The sequence below is a fragment of the Setaria viridis genome, chromosome 9 (genome assembly GCF_005286985.2).
Source record: "Setaria viridis chromosome 9, Setaria_viridis_v4.0, whole genome shotgun sequence".
NCBI classification, from domain to species: Eukaryota; Viridiplantae; Streptophyta; class Magnoliopsida; order Poales; family Poaceae; genus Setaria; species Setaria viridis.
In genome coordinates, this window is record NC_048271.2 from 47838556 (window position 1) to 47860101 (window position 21546).

At 48.4% G+C, this 21546-nt stretch overlaps 2 protein-coding genes across 2 annotated transcripts; one reads left to right on the forward strand and one right to left on the reverse strand.

Moving 5' to 3' along the window:
* The first annotated feature begins 2713 nt into the window (after positions 1–2713).
* On the forward strand, positions 2714–7579 carry LOC117840179 (uncharacterized). The gene is made up of 9 exons (XM_034720637.2): positions 2714–2936; positions 4065–4155; positions 4252–4312; positions 5169–5246; positions 5373–5446; positions 6147–6260; positions 6350–6457; positions 7011–7049; positions 7118–7579. The coding sequence occupies exons 1-9, from the start codon at positions 2848–2850 to the stop codon at positions 7202–7204; spliced, it is 741 nt and encodes a 246-aa protein (XP_034576528.1). The 5' UTR covers positions 2714–2847; the 3' UTR covers positions 7205–7579.
* A 7202-nt stretch (positions 7580–14781) lies between these two features.
* On the reverse strand, positions 14782–16900 carry LOC117840530 (uncharacterized). Its single transcript, XM_034721042.2, has one exon. The coding sequence runs from the start codon at positions 16295–16297 to the stop codon at positions 15110–15112; it is 1188 nt and encodes a 395-aa protein (XP_034576933.1). The 5' UTR covers positions 16298–16900; the 3' UTR covers positions 14782–15109.
* Positions 16901–21546: the final 4646 nt, after the last annotated feature.

Sequence of the window (21546 nt, forward strand, 5' to 3'; positions counted from 1 at the left end):
TGGGTCATTGGGACCCGAGTAGTCGTACCCCCATGTGCAGCACAGCTGCAGGGGTTGGACTCGCCTCCTCATGAAGCTGAAGGCCACACCAATGCCGGTCAGACCTTCCCTCTTGAGTGCAGCAATCTTCGCTATCAGCTCCGCCAACTGGAAGTTGTATGCAGTACTCGGCTCGTCCAGCCAATGGTTGTTCCATACTGGACGGTGCGCGGTCACCTTGGGAAGATGGGGCTCATGGTTTCCAATATAGAACCACCGTTGCTTCCAATCAGAGTAGGAGTCTATGAGTTCATAATCCAAATACTGACCCTTAATCTGCTCCCGCAGTTGGATCCCTACCCCCTCCCCCCGACTACTTCGGTATGATTCAATCTGGGTTGGTGCTTAAATCTAAAAAAATTCCCGCAGTTGGATCCCTGCACCTGGAGGACATTAACATCCACTAGTGTCTGGATATCTGCCTTCTTCATCACATATTTCTTCCAAGTGTAGGCCTGATTCGGCAGTGCCGTCTGATCGGTCTTGCCATACTTCGATGCCGGCAGCTGGACCTCCTTCTCCTTCTTGGTTGCCTTCCACCTTTTGCTCTACGTCACCTTGCTGGAGGATGCTTTCTTCGGTGCCATTGCCACTAAGGCCTTCTTGCGCATGAGCTGGAGGGCTAGGCAGTGAGGGATGGTGGCACTCGAGCTCAGGAATGGCAAGCGGCGGCACTAGGGCTATAGTGCGGAAGGTGAAAGGGCAGAATGGCTCGGGTGAAACAGAAGGGATGAGTTCCTTCGTTATTTATAACCGCGACACAGTTAACTGACGAGGCAAAATTAACGGGGAATATTCCATTTTTAAAAGCCCTCAATTATCGCTAGAACGGTTTCCAATTTTTTTGGAAGAGATAGGGTTACTGTTGGCGAACGGTCACGTTGACCAATGGTTGACCCTTATACCTAAACTAGTCGTGTAACGGTTCGGGGGCTGTGTGCCATGTGCCTGTTGGCTAAAAAGTTTTTTTCTTTGGGTTTAAAGGGGAAATGGATGTGAAATTACGAGATTGACCCTCAGCCTGATTCTTCGATTCAACCTAAGGCTTGGGGGCTACTCCATATGGAGTGCGATTTTCATCGTACTTCCATATAAAGATTCAAGACCAAATTAAATGAGGCTTGAGCACATTCTAGCCGCATGGCAGTATTCGAGTTTCCTTCAAAGACTCAATCTGATGGAGTACTCAAAAGAGCACCACAAACTAGTCGGAGGCGTCTACAGAAGTACTCGGGACTACTGCATTTGACTAAAAAGTACTCAGGGGCTTGTCGACCATACATCTATGAGCCTACCAGGAGGTTTGAACAGTCCTACATACGAGGCTATACACCGAGACGTATCAGACACGGAGACTACAATGCAGGACGGGCATGGTCTACGTGGAGGACAAAAACTAGTCAAGGATTAGGAAACTACTCGTAGCAATTAGAGTAGGATTCTCTAGTCGAATCCGACTAGTATTCTTGTAAACAATCGACTTGTAACCCTGCCCCCGGTAATATAAGGCGAGGTATGGATCCTCTCCAAACAAGTTCAATCAATACAATCCAACTAACACACAAGACATAGGGTATTACCCGACATAAGCGACCCGAACCTGTCTAAATCGTGTGTTCGAGTTCACCATCAAGTTCCTGATCTCGACGAGCCCTACGCATAAAATACTACCTTAGGTACCCCTCTGTAGTTTGCTAGGTATAAACACCGACAAATGGATGGTGAAGATTATCGCTTTGATCGACTATTTTATTATGTATACATACCGACATAGAGAGTCTAATTGGTTGGCTTTCAAAATTTGCCCAAGCAAAATTAGGGAAAACTTATAAATTTGGTACTTATTTGGTTGGCATCCAATCAAACGCTATTCTAAAAGTCTTACCCAATTTTTGGTAGAATTTTTTTTTAGCGTGTCCATGTTTTAGCCCGCTCTAATTTTAGTACCAATAAGGTTTAGGACAACCATGTTCACGGTGGCGAAGCGACTTAATTGTAAGTTTTTAGATAGTGTTTTATATAATGGTTCTTAATTTCAGGTATGAAATATCCTAAACATCTTTTGTAATTTTTTAAGAGATCGTGCATTGCACGTTTCATCGAATATGTTTTTTTAATTGAGAACCGTTTTATCGAATAGGTAGAGAATGTTGATGTAGCTAGGCTAGATCAAAGCAAATGAGGCCTGGTTCAGCCCGTGGCTTTAATAGGAGGGTCGTGGCCATGATTTTGCCGGCCCGAAAAGTTAGGCGGACTCGGCCTGGCTCGATTATGTATTTCAATTACTTAAAAATGGTAGCGGGTTGGTCCGTGTCCGACCCAATAACGGCTCAAAAATTCCTACCTGATGGGCGTAAAATATTTTGGGCTTTTCATCAGCTCGGTCCGACGCGCATGATTTACAGCTCTAGAACTTTTTTATTTTTATATATTTTTTTTCGATTTTGCAGAAATATATAATTGGATAAAAAAATTGTAAAACTAGGTTATTGTCGCTGACGTATTGATTTCGAACGCACCGTTCCGGGCCACACGACGATACCCGGCCCTATTCTCGGCCCACCAAGCCTAAGAGACACCCACGCAGCGGGGGGCCTGGATCCGTCGGAGCAGAGCAAATCTGAACCGTCCATCCGCCACCGACTCCTTCCCGTGCTCCCGAGTCCCCCGTCCCATCTCTCCCCGCGCGACGCAAGCTACGCGCTGTCGTCTCCTCGTCGTCCTCCCCCAACCAGAGCCGAGCCCCGCCCCGCCCGCTCCAAGCGCGTCTTCCCCACCTCGGCTTGTCCCCTCCCCTCCACCATCTCCATGGGCTCGTCGGAGGCCGACGAGGACCAGCTCCTTAAGAGCTTCCTGGCGGAGGTCAGCGAGGCCGAGCGCGACAACGAAGTGCTCAGGTCTTCTACCTCCCTCCCTCCCCCCCTTCCTCATCGCCCCATGGCGGTTTCATTTCGTTGCGAATCACCGTTGCGCGTTATATAGCATCAGATCCCACTCGTTTCCCACTATTGGTCTCTAGTGTGCGGCCCAGTACATGTAGCAATCGGTTGGGCACTAAGCATCGCTGAGATTTGGGGAATCCCTTTAGCCCGAGTGAACCCTAGGTTGCAGTTGTACGGTCGTTCACCTGCTGAGTTATCTACGTACTCTGAGAGGCCCGTGAGTTCTGTTGCTTTTCTTGTTAATTGCACCCGGAATTTTATGTTTCTTGTTGTGGAAATCGGTAGTCTCTGAAAAATTGCCCCCTTCCACTTCCTTATATGATAATTGCACCATGGTGAGTATAATTATTTCCTGCTGTAGGCTTAGCTTAGACAACATGTGCTGTGTTGGAGCGGTCCTTGGTATTTGTGGGCAGATTATTAGAGTTGTTCTAAGTTTAGTTGTAAGGAGCTAGACCTTGCACTTACATTTTTTTTGAGAGGGTACATACATAGGACGCACACAACCACGCACACACATGCGTGCGCTTCCATACACAGGGTAGAGAAGAGATTGGAGAGACTACTGCCCTCATTGCGCGGGAAACGTGTAGTACCACTGAACACTCACGCATGTGTGTACCCATAGCAACCCAGGAATAAATCCTGGAAAACCCACCAGAATTCGTCCCCACTGGGGACCGAACCTGCGACCTCTTTGGCCGGGTGCTACTGAGGTCCTGATGACCAATCGGTTACATGACTTAGCTAATTTTCCAATTTGAACTTGAACTTTACTAATTGTCCGATTTAATTGGGTTTCACGTCTTGAAGACCCCTATCTTTTGATAATTAACACTAACTATCGAAGGAACAATATGATCAGGGAAGTTAGATATAAACCTCGAACTTAGACAGTGATGTAAGGCGAAATTGTACAGTAGCACTTCTTTACAACAAAGGTACTAGAAGTTCAGAATAGCATGTATATGGAACATAAGCAATATTTCCAAGTGAAAGAAATGAATGAATTGAAATGTCACTCTATTTGATTGTTAGTGTTCGATTATATTGCCCTTTCTTGACACATCCTAAATTTAACAGGATACTTGGTTGCTTCAAGTTAAACCCCTTTGAGCATCTTAAGTTGTCTTTTGATTCATCCCCAGATGAGGTGAAGAAGCAATATAGGAAGGTATCAAGGCATGGGTTTGATATTTAGAAAGTCTTTCATTTGTTCTAATTTTTGTGTTCATCTAATGTTTTTTTTTGTTTCTTTTGCTGTCTGCAGTTGTCATTGTTGGTCCATCCTGATAAATGCAAGCATCCGCAGGCACAAGAAGCTTTTGCAGGTACTGAAATGAGTCAGTAGTGAACTTGTAGGTCACATAAGAAGTTCTACTGTAATTCCTTGTCTTATGAATTTGGGAAACGTGCATTGCATTGCTGTATGTCATATAACATGTTTCTGAAATGGGGACTTACAATTTATAAACCATCAAGAACATAGGAATAATTCTTTTCTTGCCATCACAAAATGTCTCCAATCCAAGGAATGCTTTCACAAAATTTCTAGCGTGAAATATGCCACCATATTGCAAATCTTACCCACATCTACCATTGTTGACAAGAGCTAGGCCTAATGGAGGCACGAAAAGACCTAACTACCCCTTGCCTTCTACCTCAGACTTTTGTCCAGATGACTGAACGAGAAATCGTTGGTGAGATGGGAGTTCCTGGAGCTTCTTCACGAGTTTGAGCCGAACCATACTCCACTCTTCTATGGTTCCTTGTCAAAGTTCTCCTCCATGAGTGCGTAGATCATACCAGAAGAGAATTGCAGATGAATTAAAATGGATCATTACCCAGTATCCGCTTATCCACAATAGGGTTCAGATAACAATTTGGAGAATTATACAATGAAGAAATCAGCTTAAATGGGATTTATACAGTTTTTAAGTTCGTCAAGATAATAGTGCTAACAAGGTGCTAATGTAGGGTTGATCATGTTGAGTTTTCCTGTAGGATGTATGGTTTCTAGATAATCCAGGAAATGTAACTGTCGCAGTATCTCTTCTTGGGAGATCTTGACTTCTGCCGTTAGCTCTGCCGTAATGCCACTAAAAATTAACACATTGTTGTGGTCAAACCAATCGTCATCTTCCTTCTCTTTTCCTTGCTTATTGATGTATTTACTTGATGGTACAGCTCTGGCAAAAGCACAGCAGCTCCTGCTTGATCCACAGGAAAGAGGATACATCCTTGACCAAGTTACTGCTGCAAAAGGTGTGATGTGATCTTTTTTATGCATCATATTTTCCCATTGGCAATAATGATTTAGCCAGCTGAAATAAGTAGAGAGCATACACGAACTGAACAAATTTTGTTATTCTTTTTTGTTGAAAAATACAGAAGAGTTGAGGGCGAAGAGGAAAAAGGAGCTGAAGAAAGACAGTGCATCCAAGATAAAATCCCTCGTAGATGAGGTAAGAGTGTAAGACAAACTTATGGAAGGTGATGTGAACTTCAAGCATCAAAATTTTTTATGGCATCTTGGTAGCATGTTTCGATGGAAGTACATTGTCAGAACTGCTCAGAATACACCTTAATTGGTCTAGTTAGGTTAATTCACTGGTTTCAACAATAGGAAAAACCATCCGTCATAATAGCATTCAGCAGGTGACTGGTCTGGTAATGCTACTGGTATTTCCATTTCCTGCTGAAGGCTGTGAACTTTAACTTGGTTATTCGTCTTATCCCACGAGTCAAAATAGCCTGAAGAAATACTTGCTGCTTTGTGCGGCATCCAAAGAGCCTGTTACTGTAATTTTTGGAACAACTGCATACATTTGTGATGTTTTTTGGTCACTGAGGGCAGATCCACAATTACGTGGACATGTTGTAGAGGTCATCACAAACTTTTGATTGTACCCTGCAAACTTCAGAATAAACTTCTTTCCATATAGGGAAACGTTTTATGTACCTGAAACGCTTCATTTGTTGAAATCTCTCAGCAATGCACAGTGCTGCAAATCAGATGTTTTCTTTTGCATACATCATCTACATGGTTCAGTGTTGACAGAATATTATTATAATTTTTGGCTTCTGCAAGAACCTTGGTCTTGTTGAATTTCATCCATCATGAACAATTCAAAACCCCCTAATGATTTGCTTGCATGCGTGCAGGGAAAATATGAAGAGCAGTTTGAACGATCAGATGAATTTCAGCAGCAACTAATAATTAAAGTACGTGAAATTTTGACGGAGAAAGAATGGCGTAGGAGAAAAATGCAAATGAGGGTAATTAGATTTTTTCTGTTTCTTTTTTCTAGTATTATCATTTGGAAAACTGAGTTCTCAGATGAGCTATATTCATGCGCGCTGCACAGATATCGGAGGAAGAAGGGAGACTTAAGAAGGATGAGGAGGAAACAAAAGAGATGTGGAAGAGGAAGAGAGAGCATGAAGAGAAGTGGGAGGAGACCAGAGATCAGCGGGTATGTTTGCAGTCTATTCTGTGTGGAAATTTCACTCTGTTAGCTACCATTCACATTTCTGTATGAAATTAGGTGGTGTACTGAAAAATGTATGAAAAAGCTGGAAATGGGGAGAATCACGGTACATAATTGTAGTGGTGCTGCAGATATTTTGCATAGTAGTTGGTACTACCTCAAACGCTGCTTTTAGTCCCTGGATTGTTCGAGCTCTACTTTTCCGGTGAAATACACCTGCCGTTCCAATTCTTCATAGCATGAGGTGTACCTTCTTGTCATTAGTACCACATTTGTGAAATCTTCATCAGTCCCCAAGGAATACTGAGTGCATAGTGGAAGGATTTGGGCACTTTTCAGTACTCATGGTCTAGCCTAAGTACATCATAGAGTGACCATAAATTCAGAGCTGCATTTGTGGCTTGAGTTAGTGATTTTTCCACATTGTTGCTAAAGTTTTTGCTCAAGCCATAACTAACATTCTCTGTCATCAGTATACAGTACAGCTACCTGTGCTCATATGTCCGAACTGCCTAATACCATGGTTTTTGGATTGTAGGTCTCTAGCTGGAGGGATTTCATGAAGACAGGAAAGAAGGTTAGAAAGTGTACATGGGAAGTAGTATCTTATCCATGAATCTGTAACTGACTGGCTCCTTTCTGCAGGGACGAAAAGGCGAAATCAAACCCCCAAAACTTAAGACAGAAGATCCAAACAAATCTTATGTGCAAAGGCCAGTGAAGCCCAAGTAAGAGGACTGCTATTGGTGTCTGCAATCAAAGAACATCTGCTAGTGATCCTTTGTGCCACCTGATTCGAGCTGCAGCCCTGTAATGTTGTTCTGCAGGCTGTAAGTTTGAAATATGCCTTTGGGACTCTAGTGTAGTCGGTGAAGAACAGATAATTACTAGTGAAATGGCTCATATTACTACCTAGAGTGATATTGGATTGATGTACCCATGAGGTTGAAAGTTTTATTGGAAAGAAGTAGAAAAATTTATGTTGGAAAAGAACCCTGCTGAAGTGAATGTCGAATGGCTCACCTAGTCATCTCACTGTTTCTTGTTTCACCTTTCAATGTAAGTAATGCTGATATATGTACATGGCTTGTCGTCATTTTCACTGGATGCTGACGGAGATCATAGGCTGCCATGACTTGTGAGTTGTAAATGTGGGTGCGAGTGCGATACTGGTATGTTCAAAAACGGACATGCATTAGACAGGAATCGAGATATCTGCGCGTTATTCAGCGGAGGAAATGTCCATGACTAGTAGTATTCAACCAAGTGCGATTCAAAGCTGTTCACTCTCCGCAGCGAAGTCAACTTGTCTTACCTTTTGGCGACTGACATGAAAACATCTGAAACAATTGGGCCCTTGTTTAAGTTCACCCCTAACTCCCAACTTTGGTACTATGCAAAAGAAGATTCTCCGCCACATCAAACTTGCGGTACATGCATGGAGTACTAAATGTAGACGAAATTAAAAACTAATTGCACAGTTTTGTTGTACTTTGCGAGACGAATCTTTTGAGCCTAATTAGTCAATGTTTGGACAATAATTCATAAATACAAACGAAACGCTACAGTATGCTACAGTGCTGTAACAGTAATTTGACACCTAGCTCTTTAGTCGCCAAAGCCGTGACACCTGGCCTGGAGATGCTATCGTAAAGACGCCATCGACGAGAGGATAGCAGCTGCCAGTCGCATGTCTGCATTGCAAATGTGAAAGCGTGATGCCTCGAAAGCCCACGGGTTCAGGGTAGTCAAAATCTACAAGAGCTCGTCACACGCAGAACGAACGCTCCGGCTGTTTTCCTCAATCATTGACATCCATTGTGTTATTGTGTAGTATTTGTTATTGTGGGCTTGTTCTCCTACCCATGCGCTACAGTTCAATTCCGAGTTCCTTTCCTCTACGAAAAAACGCTGCTGACACCACCTGAATCCGTGTTTGTGGAAATGTGCCACCCAATTTGAAACGCGGAGACCTGAGCGGCACTGCGGCCGTGCCATACTAGAATATGTGGCGTCCATGCGTAGATCAGGCACAAGTTGGCCAGCCAGCTATTTCCTCCAGGGCAGGAACGCTATCACCTGCCGCGTTGCTGCCCCCGCCGCCGGCGGCCGGCCGGCCGGCTTTTTATCTCCAGCACCGGGGCGCGAGCGGAGGCAGGCGACGCACCTGACCTTCCCACGCCACGCCCCTCCCATACGTCCAACCTGATGACAGTCTGGAATTATTAGCGGACCCGAGACCTTTCGACGCGAGCGAGACCGCGAGACGGAGACCGGCACAGCAGCACTCGTCGCCTTTTCCCGGTGTGCCCCGGCCGGGCCAGCAGCACCCGTCGCGCTGTGGGCCGCGCGCAGACGCAAAGCCTCGAAGGCCAAGGCCATCCATCATCATCACCCGATCCCTCGCTGCGCGCGCTCGTCACGCCGGGGCCCCTCGCGCGGACGTGCACCCTAACAACAGTTGACACCGACGTGCGCGCCCGGGGGCACGGCCGCGACCGATGGTTGGCTGGCTGGCCGCTGGCGTCGTCACCGGCCGCCTCGCCCATGGGACACAAGGGGGTCTCGCACGCCGGCCGGGTGCGCCCGCCCCGCCGCCCCAGTCTCCCGGGTGGTGATGGTGCTGTGTTGGTGTCACGCGGGAAAGGGCCCGTGGCCCAGCTCCACAACAAGTCCACGAACCAGCTTACCAGCCAGCCGCCGGCCGGCCGCACTCCACGAGGCTGATCAGCTGATGCGAGCGGCCGGACCGGGACGAGTCGGTTGGTCTGCTTGCTCTACGGGAGATTAGAAAAAAATTGCACATACAAAAAGGGGCCGAATTATTTGTGGCCTTTTCTTCTTTTACATAGTGTCGAATGATTTCCAGCTTTGCTCACACACATGTCAGGCGCGGGTAAGCCGCCGCCATGAGCAAGTGGGCGTTCGAGTTCGACCTTGTTGCGTTCCCGTTTTCAACATCTGCTTTGTAGCAAAGATGGCGGGCCCGGGGGGTACGTAGCCGGCACTAGGGGCGAGGTCATGGACTCACGGTACTGGTAAGCTCCAAAGCTTGAGTAGTTAATGGAAAATGATGTTTTCGTGCGCTTGTTTTGTTTATTATGCATCAGCTGCTGCTGGCCTACCTGTTTGCTTAGCTGAATGCTAAGGCCATTTTGGGAACAATATCATCCCTAACCTAGCTTTAAAGTACCATACTTTCACAATTAGAAAACGAATCGATGCTCCGTTAAAGCTTTGTTATCTGTTGTGTGTGTATAATTTGACTGTTGGCAAACTTTGTAGGTATAGCTCAAGCTGTGGTACATGATAAAGAAGGCATGTACTATGACCATGGATTTGACCCTCGCTTTTTCATTAGACAATGGGTTTGACATTTTATAATGAAATTTTCAAGCATTTGCTCATGTGTTGAAATTTCAGCACGAATCACACTACACTACTGCATGTCCACTTGAGAGGTAGGCACAGGCGGCCACATTTATAAAGCCACAAAAGGCTTTATCTTGCATACTAAGGCACCCAATAACTGATATTAAGAACACAGCATTTGGCCTCTCCCAATTCATCACAATAATCACACAACATAAATATTAACTTCCATCTTTCTTTTCTTTCAGAAAAGATATCCATTTTCCATGAGAGCTATTCCGGTCAGACGACCCGTCACTTTCCCTGCCTTTGCTTAACTAAAACAAAGAAGAAGAAGAAGAAGAAAAGATCATCATGCATGGACAACGCGGAGAAGAAGAGATTTATTTGCACCCTGCGAACATCCTTTTAGCACAGCGCAAAAGCAAACCGCCCAAAAGGCCGCCATTATTGTGAGACCCGACCCCTGCGAGATCAACGGGGGCCACGGGTGCATCACCCCAGCAGCAGCCAAGAGAAAGGCTTTTGATTATTCGCCGCCCGGCACGCAACTGGCAGCAGCCCCGGCACCCGGCGAACCACCGGAAAGATTGGTGGCCAGGCACGCACTGCACTGGCCTGCACATATCCACGATCCGTCCCTGGATCTTATTCCCCCAATGCCGGGGCGATCGCGGAAATAAAGCTCCGCCATTAGAGTTAGAGACGCCGCGTGAGCGAGGACGCACAGACAGAGATAAAGACGGCGTGATCAAAGGGGCTTTGCCTCGTCTGGTAGCCGGTGATATGATATTGATGCCCTCTACTTGCTCTCATGCGGTGTGGTTTCAGTGTCCGTCCCGGACAGATTGCATTTCCAGTTGGGATGTGTCCTTGTGCAGTGAGGCGAAAGTGACGCGCAGCCGCACAGGTGTTGGGCGACCGGAGCCTTGTTCCTCTTGGGTTCCATAAAACAGGATTCCAATTGGAGTCTGATCGGATCGGCCTGGGTTTAGTTTCCATACGGACGGACGTCCCAAAATTAGCAGTGCACGGGGAATGTCAAGCCTCCTCATGCAAGGTGGCTGTGCAAATATGCATCGCCAGTGAAGAGGTACAGGAGAGTACTGCCGAAACGGCTCTTTATCTTGAGTATGGGACAGTGTTTATTCGGCTAGAATTTGGCAAAAGCAGGTGGCCAGCATCCGGGGGCATAAGGTTCCTCCTTTACCCGTCATTACCAGGCATAAGCCTTTCCTCCTTTTTGTTCCGCTTTGCTTTACACGCTCCACACCTTCTTCTTTCGGATCGCCTTTTAGGCCCCGCGCCTTTCCATGGGCTAGTGTTAGTTTTGGCTCATATACATAACCAGGCACTGTTGTTATTGCAGGGTAATGGGGCTTGCACTACCGAATATTGCTCCTAGCCTGATTCCCACAAACCTGTCCTATAACCTTCTAGTGCATTTTACTACAATTTTATTTCCAAGAAGGACATTTTACACCCAATTTCTGTTTATTTTAAACATTTTTTTTGTTTGTAGAATACGATACTAGAAGGATATTTGCAATGTCAGAAAATTGGCGGGTTTCGTGCTGGAATATTGATCATGATGTTGCTTCTGGTTAACTCCACACTATTTAGACTAAGACAGATTTAGTACAGGCAAAATCGCGCCCTCAGATCCTGTCCTCTTCACTTTTATGCGATCAAGGCTCTTTTCTGGATAGGGCTAGGTGCTCATGTGCATCTGTTACTGCTGGCCGCCCATGTCAGTACGAAGCATGCACGCCTTTGTTTCCAAAAAAGTTTTGGGAAAACCATTCCTGCTGCTGCACTGTTTCGGGGAGTTCGTTATCACCATTCATCGTCACTCTGATGTTGCTCTCCCATTCCAAAATAAAGCTCGCCGTCGAAAGCCGTCACTTAGTCCTTACGCAATCTCTCCCGTTTGTCATGCCATCTCTTTCAGCTATATTCTCCTCCATTTAGCCCTGCAAAGCGAAGGTTTTGTGCATATCATGACTAGCCTTTTCCATCTTCAGAATGTCATGTGCTGATGGCCTCGTAGGGCCGTCCATAGTCGATGTACGTAGTAAAATGAGCCATATTATACTAAGTGCTGCAATCTGTTTGGGCTTGCATACTTGAGCAAAGAACCTTTGTGCTTTGACCTCAGAACTAGCGAAACGATACCATGGCTTCTGAATTTCTCAGCCTAGCCGCATATATTACAGAGCTAATTGCTGCCTGTGCCTATCCTATAAATAAACTGCATGCATGGAATCTATCGAGCTCGATCAATAGGTTCGTCCTGCTCCGGATCGAAATTCGAAAGCGCTACGCGAATGCAAGTTGTCCCGGCCGGCATATATGTATGTGTCGGAGCTTGCTTTAGAAATGCCTGAAATGGACAGGAACAGGCGATTTGAGCAGTGTCATTGTGGGAGCTCGCGGAGTAGAGTACTCGCATTACCGGGGTGGTGCGAGTGACAGGCTCGTGAAGCATCCGAATTCAGATCTTTTTGCTGTCATCTCCGGGGAAAAGATTGGCCCGGCTGCAGCCATGGAGTTCCAGATAACTCTTGCCATCGCCGTCAGAATCTCGCATGCAAGCATACACAACACACATCCATGGATCGCGTACCAGCTACGAGTAACTGAGAGCGCAAGGCGCGCGCCGCGCGCGCATGGGGATTAGCGTCATCCCGCACTCTAACTCGCCGGCGGAAATCGACATGAAAAGATCTCCATCTCTCACCACGACGAGCTCTTTATTCCTCCTCTCGGGGTTTTGTTTTCTGGCTTTGGTCCCCGGATTTCGTGGCCCTTTAGCGGCGCAATTTCGACCTGGTTTTGGACGGCTCCTAGGGTGGCACCTGCGGGGGACATTCCATCCCGTTCCATTCCACTCCCTCGCCGCATTCGGGTTCGCATTCCGATTCCGATTCCGATTCTGGTACCCGCGTTGGTTCTGAGAAATTGTTCCTGAAAGCCACTAAAACGGTGTGCTGAGAACTTAGTGCATTGGTGAATTTGGCATCTGAATTTTAGTCTTTATTTAGTGGGTCGAAGATGAATAATCTTCAGTGGCTGATGTTATAACCATTTCGAGACTAGGAACTAGTAGTAGGGAAGAGAGACATAATGATGATCGCTTAGCCTTTTTTGGTTACTTTCTGCCGTGATATTCAGTTTTTGTTTGGTCGGCCCAGCAAGGCTTTTGGGGGATGCCAACATTTGGAATCATTTTTTGTCTGCCTCAATTTCAGTAGCGTCTAGTCATGAAGTGCAAATCAAGCTTCTAGTCTAGATAAATTTACTAATAAGTCCAATATGCTATTCATGCTTAGAAGGTTTACATATTTCCATGTTGGTTCCACATGACCATATAAAAGATAAGATTTTCAGCATACGACATTATTTTCTAGAGAGCAAACATATTAAAATACACTCCACTGGTAGAGAAACGAGCAGTAGTCCCGGTTGGAAAACCTCATAGATCTCAGTTTTCCCAACCGGGACTAATCATTCGGGTAAGGTCCCGACTTTTCACCAGGGACTAAAGGCACATCAATACCAACAGGGACTAAAATGTTTTACGCCAAAAAAATATTAGAAATTTCCACACGCGCACGTCGCAAGTCACAAGTTACGCGATTTTTCACACGAAATATGCGCGTGCGCGGTGCATGAGATTCAAGCCTCGCGCATAGTTTCCTTCCCATCTCACTTACACAACATATCTGACTGAGTAGGGGATGCAATCCTTTTGTAGTAACTCGTGGGGACACTTTAGTCCCGGTTGGTGTTACAAGCGAGTTTGTAACACCAACGGGGACTAAAAGGATCATCTTTAGTTCCGGTTGTGTCTCTATGGAGTACGAAATTTAGACCCGGGAATAAAGTCTTTTAGTCCCAGGTAAAAACAATCAAGATTTTTATTGAGAATGGAAGGTCGTTTTTCTCGAAACATTGATAACATATCAGATTGTTCGAAAGCAAGCAGTTCGATCCAGTTCTATTGATGATAAGATCATAGTCCTGCTCGATCAGTACAATACATGATCTTGTAGGAGTATGATCATACGATCCAATCCTTCGACCCAAAAACAACACGATGCATGGAAGAAATGGTATTTTGTCTGTAAGACACTACCTAATAAAATTATTCCATATCTATAGGATAGTGTTAAAAAGTTTCTTGTCTTCATCTATCTAGCGTCATACGAACAGAAATGAGTAATCTTGAGACAAGAAAGAATTTACAACCAAATTCCAGAAAAAGTAGTGTCTCCCAGACTAATTTTCCTATCCGTTTATTTTTCAAAATGGTGGTAGGAGATAAGTGTAGCTACTTAAATTGTCCATGTATTTATTTATCTCGAATAGCATTGCACACAATTATTAACCTGAGTTTGACGATTGGAAGTGTTGCGGAGATAACCTCCGATTGATAAAACAGAAATTGATCTTAAAAAAAATAAAACAGAAATCGAATGCAAAACATTTCGACTGAACTGATGCCATAGCTGATAAGCTTATCTTCAGATCTTCGCGCTGCAGAGCATCCCGCTGTGTATCTATTCTCAATTCGATTATCCGATTGCCCAGATGTATGTGTATGTGCATATTCATTGCATTATTCTGTAATTATATTTTCATGAATCTCCAGAGGTGATCAGGATGAGAACTAGATTACAAGTGTTCGTTTATACTAGCATCAACATCAGCAGACTACTAACAATCAGACCTTGTCGATTATCTTCGTTCGTTTCGTCCTTTTCTTGTGAGTTAAATTCCTAATATTCAATTAGTATATGGAGGTTAATTTGTAATATCCAGCAGCTGGCATTCAGCATTTCCGGGAAGCCGTCATCGCAACAAACTTCCCAATAAAATCAGGCACCGACTCCATCCAAAACACGCCCATCATCAGGTCATCAGAGACGTCGATCTCAATGATAAGCAACGGTCACTAGTAGTAGCAGCAGCACGTAAATGGTAGTAGTAGATACATCAGGCAGGGCACGTAAGGTGACATGCCAAACCAATGGGGCTAAGCGCTCTCTCTCCATAGCTCTCACCTCACACACACACACACACGGCTAAGCCAATCACGTGACGATCTTCACTTACTACTAACAACAAGCAGCATTACGTTACGTACGTACGTTACACCTGCAGCAGCAGCGGTGGCGGCGGCTGCTGCGAACAAACAGAGCACTCGTTGAAGCATGAATGGGAGGGACGGCGGCGGCCGGTCGCCGTCGGTCGGGGTTGGGTTCAAGAGGAGGTGGCGATGCGCGGCTCCCAGAAGAAGAGCTGCCCACGGAGCTGGTTGCACCGGCGCATGTGGTTGAGCAGCTCCTCCTTGCTGCTGCGCCGCTTCGCCGTCATCAGGAGCTTGTTCTCGCCGCACGTGGCGCCGGGGACGACGTCCTCACCATTGCACGGCGGCGGGGCGGTGGCACTCAGGACCGAGGCCGCGGCCAGCGCCGCGACCGCCGTGGTGGTGGACCCGGTGGAGCGCCTGCTGTGCTTGGGCGAGTGCTCCTGCGGCGCGGTGGGGGCGGCGCCGGCGTTGATCTCGCAGGTGGCCGCTGGCTCGGCGCCCACGAACTTGTTGATGACGAGCGAGGAGCGGCGCACGCGCGGGCCACTCCCGCTTCGCGCCTGCGGCTGCGTGCTCACCTTGAACTCCACGACGGTGCCCCTGTCCACGACCTCTACCTCCTCGTCGTCGTCGTCTTCTTCCACGTCCTCGTCCTCCTCCTCCTCGTGGGCGTCGTGCTCGTCGGCCTGCTGCACAGGCTCCACCTGGCCACGGCTCTCATCCGCGGCGGGGGCGGCCGTGTCGGCGAACGACAGGAGCAGGCGCCCGCCGCGGCGCTGGGCGCGGAACAGAGTGGACGACGGCACGGGGACGACCCTGACGAGCAGGCGGCCGCCCTGGCGCTCCTGCCTCATCTCCATGGTGGACTCCACCTTGCGCCGCGCCAGCGACGGCAGCGGCGGCGGGAACGCCCTGGGCGGTGGCGCGCGCGGGGCCACCGCCTCCTCGCGCTCGTCGTCGGAGCCCGGGCACGAGCGGTCGGTGCTGGAGCCGTCCGCGTCGGAGAAGCCGTCGGAGCCCGTCTCGGAGCCGAGGCTCTCGGTGCAGATCTCCAGGCTCTTCTGTGTCAGCAGGCTCGACGAGCGGCGCACGAGCGGGTGCACGTACGGCGCCTGCGCCTGCTTGGGCGCGGCCGCGGCCGCGGTCGGCTTCTGCGCCTGGATCATGTTCCATATGTCGGCCCTCTCCGGGCCGTCGTCGTCGCCGCCGCGGTCTGTTTCCTTCAGCGTCACGGCGGCCTTCTCGGCGCCACCAGCCGCAGCCGGCGCCTTCCCGCCATCGCCGGCCTGCTCGACGGCCTGCTGGCACGGGAGGAGCTGCTGCTGCTGCTCGCTGGTCTCGAACACTGTCAGTGCCATGCTTCCCTGCTGGTCCCCCGCAAATGACACACTCAGCTAGCTAGCTACGCTACCTGCTGTGTCAGGTCAGGTGGTGCTGCAGGTTGCCACAAAAAAGGATGCACCACGAGTGACGGCGCTAGCTTCTACGTTGTACTTGCTTGCAGCTAGCTACTCTGGTACTAGCGCGCTCGTGTGCGTGTTTATATTTCGTGGCTTGTTGTTAAGTTCTTGTCCCTCTCTTTTTTTTACCTCGCGGGAGATGTGGAACAGAACAGAGCCAGAACAGCAGCTCGAGCACAGGACAGGATCGGAGGAGACGCCAAGCCGGGGAGCAGAGCACACGCACGCGGTTTGACGGGCGGGCCGGAGGAATGGACGGAACGAGAGGCTGCGACGGGGGGAGTTGGAGAGATAAGCTTCGGAGACTCTAACGCGCGCGTCTCGGTTTCGCTCTGATTTTTCGCTCGTTTTGATGGTTTTTCTCGGCTCGGTCTCTCTATCTATCGCACTCTCCCACTGACTTCTCCTTTGGCCGGCTGCTAAGCGGGAGGAGGAGGCTTGGCTTCAGCTGAGGATGGAAGGGGTGGGCGAGGTCACACGATAAGAAGAGGGACGGCCCGGCGGGGGTATTTGTAGGGCGCGGAGGGGGTGCTCGGGCTCTCTCAGCCTCCGCTCAGCGCACACCCCACTAGCACGGGGGGAGAACAGATACTTTTGGCGCCGGTGAGCTAGGGCCCCTCCGTGACATATGCGCATTCCGATCGAACATTTCCTGAAAACTTTGAGAACAAAATTTTGTGGGGGAAGTATATTTTATACCGCTCTATCCGGTTGTGGCGCACACACCATCTGCGGTACAAAATGATGAATATGTTCTATCCGTTTTGCGCTTATCAAGAAGCGGAATGACATTTTCGAATTCGATGTCAACCGTTTATATCATCCACTCGCAAAAAAAAAGGGGGGGGGGGGGGGGGGGGGGGGGGGAGGATTGCTGGAACGAGGGGACAGGTAATTCCTTGTCTGCTTTCGGGTTTTGGCCTGTGCCGTTCAGCAGTTTGCTTAAAGGTGCAGTACTGGTATTCAAATTAAAACCGTAGTAGGTTTAAGGAGAAGCAGAGGAATGGAAGAGAAAAGGGCATCAAATTGGTTAGCTGCATTTCTGACGAACAGATCAGACGTATGGCGTAGATGCTCCCAAGTTCCAAGAGCGTATCACGGATATGTGCCGCCACCTTGCCAATGATTTCCCTGTCATTCTTTCCTCTTCCTTGGGTGAAACTCTTACCATTCGGCCGGTACCACCATTCTCGAACTCTCTCAAGCCTGTCCATGGCACGTTCGCTATAAGATTTGTATAGCTTCCATTTTTTTTCCCAATGACCGACGTTTTTTTGTCTTCTTTGTATTTTTCTCAAATGGCCAACCGATTTTATAGTTAGATAATGTTTGTTGGTGATTATTATTGTGGATGCTCTAACTCAGATGATGCTTGAGGATTATTTATCTTGCGGCTGACGGTATGTTCTATAGTTAGAAAACGTTGACCGGGGAGTTTTTTTGTTGTTAATTTGTCTTTCCTCTTGGAAAATATCCAAGTTAAGCTAGAAAATCCTGGCCAGTTGATAAGAAAATTTGGAAAAAAAAAAAAGGCAATAACCATTTCAAAAGATCACCCGGGAGGAAATCTTCGATATCGTGTGGTGGTTCTCAAGGAGGCGACAAAAGTAGGAGCACTAGCTAATTGGAACGTGCTTCCATCAAATCCAAACCTACAGTGTAGCTCAAAATAAACGCCATTCCGCTACACACACGGAGGCAGCAATACAGTAGGGTTATGACTTGTGAGGTTATCCAGCGAGCAGCGTGTGGTCCTGCGAGGGCGGTCGATCATGTGCCCCTTTTCCCCCCGCGCTCCGAGCGCTGTGCGTAGTGCAAGACGGACAAAACGCCCGATCAGCGCGCAGCGCGGAAGTGCCCAAAAACGTCCAGGCTGCGCCTGCGCATCAGCTTCCAAAGACCCCGGAATCCCACGCGCGCGCCCTGCCACGCTGCGAAATCCTCCTGTGCCGCCGCTTGCGGCTAGCCGAGCGCTGCGCCGCTGCCTCTGCCACCCCAGCTCCGGCCGCCCGGGCGCTTGGCTTGCTCCGCGCGCGAGCGTGTCGTGCTGCCATGCGGCGGAGTCGCGGGGAGGCGCGTGTGCCGCGCGCCCGCGCCGAGCCGCCGAGGACGCATCGGCGGATCCCGCGGGAGGCGCGTGTGCCGCGCCCGCGCCGAGCCCGCCGAGGACACAACGGCGGGGACGCGGGTGACAGGTGGAACGGACGGACAAGGAGGAGGGTTGGGTTCGGTGGCGTAGTGGTTGCGCCGCTAGCCGCTACGCTAGCTTCTTCGGTTTCTAGAACAACGGGCTACGGCTACGCGCGCGCGGGTCGCGCAACGTGCCTGCCCGTGCAGACGCGATTGTAGCGCAGTGGTGCTACTCCCGGTGGGGAGCGCACCCACCTAGGTTCGATCCCGAGTGGGAGGGTGGTTCATTGGGATTTATTCTTAAAAATTAATTCTGCAGATCTTGAATGTATGTGTGGGAGTCACAATAATAACTATGACGTACCCGTTACCTACGAAGTGCTGTGTGACTTCGTCGGTATCCGAAAAGACGTTGTGTGTGTATAGTTTGTAGGTTTAGTGTGCGCACAGGATGTGCGTGGGACGTGTGTGGGTGTAGTGTGTGTTTGTGCGTACATTGAGATATTACGTTGTACCGTAGGTGTCCAGGCTTAAAAAAAGTTGCCTGCCCGTGGCGCCTGAGCGTGCATGTGTATTGCTCGGTGCGTTGCCAACGGCCGCTCGCGAACCGTGCCAGGGCGCGCCGGGTCGGCCTTCCTGCCAAAGGGGCTTGATCGAAGCCTTGAACAAGTGCGGTGCGCGTGCCGCTTGGATTAGTCGCCGGCTCCGATCGGCGCACGACGAGGACCGGAAAAACGAACGTGAGCTTGGACGGGGTTCCTGTATCCCGGCCGCGCACAAAGTTTTGTTGTGGCGCTAGTGCAGCCTTCGGCTACCCGTTTCGACTTGCCGCATCTGTCAAAAGTGTTGTCCTCAGCGGTTACGTGCATTCAGCATAATATCCTCTCTTGAGAATACAAACTGGGCAACTTCCTTGTGCACTTCGGAAGCTCATCCCAAACTGCGTGCCGCGTGCCGAGAGCATCGGATCAGAGGCATGATGGAGGCCCAGGCCCTGAGCCGAGAACGGCAACAGGACCCCTCGCCTTACTCGCGCATTTGCCTCTCCGTGGTTTTATCGGACCAACGGAAAAAGCTTTGCTTCTTTCCTGTGTGTTCTTACACATGCATTGTGCACGGACGCGTGTCAGATCAGGAGGTGCACGCTACGACCGAATACAAGATCGAGCTGGCGCGCATTCACGCCGGTATCTTAGATGGAGGACGTCATTAGCTTGCTCATGCGGTGATGTCACTCCTTTCTGTCCCGGTAATCGAATTGCCGAAAACACTCGACGAAAGCACTTGATTTCTTCTTCACCCGTAACACAGCCCACGAGGCGAGGGAGTCGGGATTACGTGTGTGTGGAAACAGAGCGACGAGGTGCGAAACTGACCAACCAGAGGTCGCCAACGAGCCTACGGACAGCAGCTTTTGACAAGTCGGTGCTCCCGTCGGGTAACCGCCGGACACGGCTTTTCTGTGCAACTAGGCAGCAAGTACGCGCTTGCGTTTGGGTAGGTGTGAAAGTAGCGTACGAGGAGCCCGAAAACACGAGCGAAAGGTTAGCGTCGCCAAGGCTGCTACAGTGCTGATGTAGCTCTCGGTCCTCCTTTTGTGACTTTGTCAAGTGTAGGCAGCTTTCAACATCTACGTAGAAACGTCAAATAACCTCACTCATGTAAAAAAAATCATGTCAATACTTTCTAGTATGTACTAGTAGTAGTGTAGTGCCATCTTACAAGCTTCTGAAGCTGACAAATTCAGTTCATTCAGATCTTAAGGTTCCTGATGGCGGGATATGTCAGACTCTCAGATACAGAACTTTCTCTGCTTTCTTTTTCCAGGGGAAATGGTTCAGCGAGAAATACAGTTTCGAAACCTTCATTCTTGAGGCTGTACTTCAGTACTTGTACGTTGTAGCTTTGTAAGCACCTCGTCACAAAGCTACATCTACGATCGATTGCAGAGATAGATGTCGATCCACGCCTGTACATAGCCGTCTCCCATAATCGTCCCATCATCGGGTCCCAGGAAAACGCTATTTTCTCGTTAGGTTCTTGATGCATGCTTGGGGCAGCTCGTGCCACGTGTCGAACCCCGGCGCCGCCAGGAGGTGAGCGAACAAGTGGAGGCGGAGCAAGCAAACACGCACGGTTGAGGTTATTCCCGTGCATTGTCCCCTTCAGCTGGGCTGGAAGAATAAAGTGCATACAGATTTAGAATCGATTCAGAAAAAAAACATATACAGTTGTAGAATCCATCTCTTTCAGTTCTAAGATTCCGGCAAAGCTCGGAGCGGATAACTCACGGAGGAATTGTTGCCAATGGACCTTCTTCTCGAGCCAATCATGAGTCTGAAAGACCATGCCTTGGGGCATTGTTGGTGGGGATTTGTTTGCCTCCTTTGTTAGTTTTTTTTATTGCTTTCAAATGCTTTGTTGTTGTTGGTAGTTTAGTTGGCATCTTCATGTGATTGTCATGGTGGCTGTTGTTTGTTGTAGTGACGTCTGTGAGTCTACCTTCTTTTATATCAAAATAATGGGCAGCTCTCATGTATATTCGTTAAAAAAAAGGAGATGATAACAAAGTTTGGATAAGATTTTTTTTCTACTAGAGTAATACAAGAGAATGAATATAGGAAATTAGTATTTAGGTGAGCCAACATATATCCAGGGTTTGTTTGGATCATTGGATGGATCCAAGAAAAAAGCGGGCAAATTGCAATGATATCCAGTTCCTTCAAATTCCTACGCTTTTGGAGAAAACAACATACAAACAAACAACAGCGAGATCGATCATTATTGATGTTTTCCTGTCATCTATCTGAGACGCAATTTTTTTTAAAAAAAAGAAAAGGCTTGTCGTACTTGATCCAACCACCATTCATGTGTTTCAACTTGCATCCAAATGGCGGTATTTCCTTTTTCTTGAAAAAGAGAGAGACAACAAAACCATCATTCCGATCCAATCTTGCACAGTCCAAGTCGCAGCATGCACGCATGTTTGCCGTTGCCTTTGTTTGAGAGGAAAGCTC

Bases quoted from the DNA above. Each gene is read 5' to 3' on its own strand.
- LOC117840179 (XM_034720637.2), top strand. From the start codon at position 2,848: ATGGGCTCGTCGGAGGCCGACGAGGACCAGCTCCTTAAGAGCTTCCTG. The intron at 4,313-5,168 runs GTACTGAAATGA...TTGATGGTACAG, and splicing joins GGCACAAGAAGCTTTTGCAG to CTCTGGCAAAAGCACAGCAG. The intron at 6,458-7,010 runs GTATGTTTGCAG...TTTGGATTGTAG, and splicing joins AGGAGACCAGAGATCAGCGG to GTCTCTAGCTGGAGGGATTT.
- LOC117840530 (XM_034721042.2), bottom strand. From the start codon at position 16,297: ATGGCACTGACAGTGTTCGAGACCAGCGAGCAGCAGCAGCAGCTCCTC.